This window comes from Acomys minous (genome assembly GCF_964271855.1).
Source record: "Acomys minous genome assembly, chromosome: 1".
Taxonomy (NCBI): domain Eukaryota; kingdom Metazoa; phylum Chordata; class Mammalia; order Rodentia; family Muridae; genus Acomys; species Acomys minous.
The window spans coordinates 177431086-177434580 of NC_140483.1; the positions used below are offsets into that span (position 1 = coordinate 177431086).

A 3495-nucleotide genomic window follows, 5' to 3' on the forward strand; every position below is an offset into this window, starting at 1 on the left:
AGCATTTGAGAGTAAAATCGCTCTTAAACAAGTGTATTAACTACATTTGTCGGGCTTGAAATGGTAAATGGGATGTTACGCAGGACTAATAACTGTTGTCTTTAAGATTAGGTTGGACTGCAAAAGGTATCAGCATTTTTCCTTTGATAAAGGAAAAAAATAAAAAACCCTAAATTTATTGGCTTTCCCCACAAAACAGGTAATTATTCAGATTAGAGATTTGCTTAGCAGTTTTTAAAATGTTTTGTTTTTATCTAAAGCTCATCTCCTGATTCATAACTTTTATATTATAAATTTTGACACAGATATATCTGTTACCCAAGAGAAGGAGCAGCGTATGGTGACAATATGAAGTATCTGCACAGTTTCTGCTGCCGAGATGATTGGTGTATCCTCAGATAGAAGGAACCCTTATACACTCACACACACATGCCTATTGCAAATCCAAAATCAACAGTGTGTGTGTGTGTGTGTGTGTGTGTGTGTGTGTGTGTGTGTGTGGTCTGTACATACAGTTTTTTCCTCCTCAAATAACAGGAGAAAATACTTAATGATAGTTTATCATACTCTTGCTGGTTCAACCCATATTCACATTTGCCCAGTTAATTTCATTTGAAATGCTTATTTATATATACATATATATATACACACACTACAGGAACTAAACCCTGCCATTTCCCCTTTGTGCTTAAAGAACCAAAGCCACTGTTAGGGTACACATGTGTCAGAATACTCTCACCAGGGTTCAAAAGTGAGTGTACATAGATGTGGCTTCTAGAAAAGAGTGACACCTCTTTTGAGATGAGCTGAAGGGGTTTCATGACTTCTGTATGTCCAGATCATGTGCTAAGAGCAGGAGGACCATTTGAAAGATTGGTTCTACAGCATGATTCCTAATCCACCAGACTTTTACAGGAAACTCATATTGCTGTCAGTTGGGAAGTTGTTCTGAATTTCTTAGCCATGTACAAACTTACATTTCATGATATTCTGAAGGTATCTGCATTAGATAATTTCCTAGCTCTAATCTTATCACTGCAATAGCTGCCTTTCTTCTTACCCCTCTTTTCAATTGTATTTCTTTGGGCATGGAGGGGTAATTTCTTATCAGTTTCTTGGTTTTTGTAATTTTAGGAGTGAAAGAAGCCAAATCATATATTTCACCACTCAATTTGGTTATAAAAATAAAAATGGCCCAAACTGTATATGTATGTTTCTAGTTAAATTATAGAGGTACATTAGTTTAGCCACTTACTTCTCTAGTTCAATGAATATGTGGAATTGCAGTTAGAAATTTTAAAAGATGTTTGAATATTGAAACATTATTTCTCTTTTCACCTGTGAAGTTAGAAATTAAACACAACTAAAACCATACATTTCATCAACCACCTACTGTCCAAAATGACATGATACATATCTATGCAACTGTACACCAAGAAGTGGACTACACACCAAATGCTTCAAGTACGGCTCACGCCGATCTTCATGAGGAATCATAACATTCTTGAAAATTTATACACTTGTCCTCTGGGAGGACACTGCAGGAAAGCAATTTACAAAGACCATGGCTGTATTGTCATTTTTTTTAAAAAAAGAAAAAATAGTTTCTTTGGATAGAAAGAAACAGTGTAAAAAATCTCCTTTTTAAAATGCAGAAATCGTTCCATTATTAATCTGCATTTACATTACCGCCTGAAAGAACGGGTCTGGGAAGACCATTTTCTGTACAGACACTAGTTAATCTCTGAATGAAAGGACAGCATCTGTCATGGGAACAAATGTGGGGGACACTAGGCTGTTAGCACACGTTGAGACTTTCTTAAGGCTGATCCAGTGGTGAACCTGTGGATCTGGAAGTTATTTCTTCATTTCTTTTCCTTTCAGTTGAGTTCTGGTAACAACTTGGAAGGTCGGCTGTTCTAACTTTGAACTCCTCCACTATAGAGAGTGCAGAATAATGACACCAAAAGTACTTTGGTTGTTGTTGGTTTTTTTTTTTTCCTTTTGAAAATAATTTGCCTTCTTTTGCACGCCACAGGACAGATTTCTAATTTCAAAACAAAGGTACAACAAGAACAAGAAACTCCCCCCTCCCAACCACCTTTATTTTTCACCTATACAGGAAATCCTTCTGGAAACATCAGCAAGAGACTAAATAGATACCAAATTACCAAAATCTACAAGTTAATACATAGCCTGTCATGGCAGAATAACCAGGGATTTCCCCCAAACAAAGGCTTTAATGTCTCAAACACAGAAGAGTCTAAGAGAATCATACGAGAATAAACAAACAAACAAAATTTCTAATTCTGGTTTTTGTTTTGTCTTTAAGAAGTGCGTACCACACTGGCAGCTAAAGACAGGCAGAACCCTCAGTAATAAATAGATCCAAATCAAGAATGTCTACACGGCTGTTTAAAAAGCAGGGCCAGACCTCCTTTTGAAATGACGACTCTGTGGAATGCCTTTACTTCCATATTCACCTACTATTGCAACAGTAAAATAGACACGAGAGTGTTGATGACAGCTCAGCAGTGCTGGGCTGTGGACATTACAGGTACACTTTTTTAAAAGTCCTACAGGTTTTATTGACTAAGGCTAGACAGCAATTCAAATGATCCTATTTGGTACACCTACCACGTCCAAGATCATTACATGGACACAGCCAAGGACTAGGCCTCAACTTTTAAGAAAGAAGGACCACAAAGAAAACAAGGTGGCTATTTGGTCCCCCTCCCCAGTTGATAACTGTGTCCTGGAGAACTGGAAAAACAAAGGTGGGAAACATAGACTGCGACACGTTAAAGGACTTGGAAAAAGTCGGTGGAAAGTGGCACGGTATACGAGTAAGGTCGCTGGGCTTGGGACGGCAAGGGCGCTGCATTGAAAGAGCATCCACGGGACCAAGGACTTTGTAACGTCTGGTGGTGTCATTCCCTCACAATTTTATCTGTATGTGGTAATAAATAGATCAGTTAGGTAATAAGGCAGTGTGTTGAATATGCATTCGTCCTGTGGAATGAGCCACCACAGAGAGATCCACGGTACCATACACATTCTTTAAGTTTTCCTGTGTTGCATCTGCTTGTTTTCAAGGCTATCCAGGCTAACTCTTCCTGGAGATTTCCTTGCAGACAAGTGTCCGCTGAGGCTGGTTCACGTAACCTCTCCTTTGTCAAGAGATGATGACTGGCTTTAAGGAAAAATAAAGCTGAAAGTTGTTTGAATTTTATTTTTTTTCCCTTTTGGTTGAATCATTCTGAGTGTTTTCATATAAACAACAACAACAACAACAAAAAATCACAACCAAAAAAAAAAAATAGTTTTTGATGCGTCCAGTTGTTGTATCCTCAGGATGTTCCAGATGTTTCCAGGTAACTCTGTAATTTACGGACTGTAGTTTTGTCCAGCGAGCATAGATCAAAATCAAATGTTGTATTCGTAATATGAAAGTGTCCAGTTTCTTCTATAAGGTTCACGATCTGAAGAAGTAAA

The 3495-nt window shown here is 37.8% G+C and overlaps 1 protein-coding gene across 4 annotated transcripts in view; it reads right to left on the reverse strand.

Annotated features, from left to right (window-relative positions):
* Nucleotides 1–1158: 1158 nt before the first annotated feature.
* The window catches only part of MLLT3 (MLLT3 super elongation complex subunit), a 264901-nt gene continuing 262564 nt past the window's right edge, over nt 1159–3495 (reverse strand). For all 4 annotated transcript variants that reach the window (XM_084773576.1, XM_084773577.1, XM_084773578.1 and 1 more), the window contains one exon: nt 1159–3482. In XM_084773576.1, coding sequence (XP_084629702.1) covers nt 3351–3482 — 132 coding nt within the window. In that variant the 3' untranslated portion in view covers nt 1159–3350. The remainder of the gene's footprint in view (nt 3483–3495) is intronic.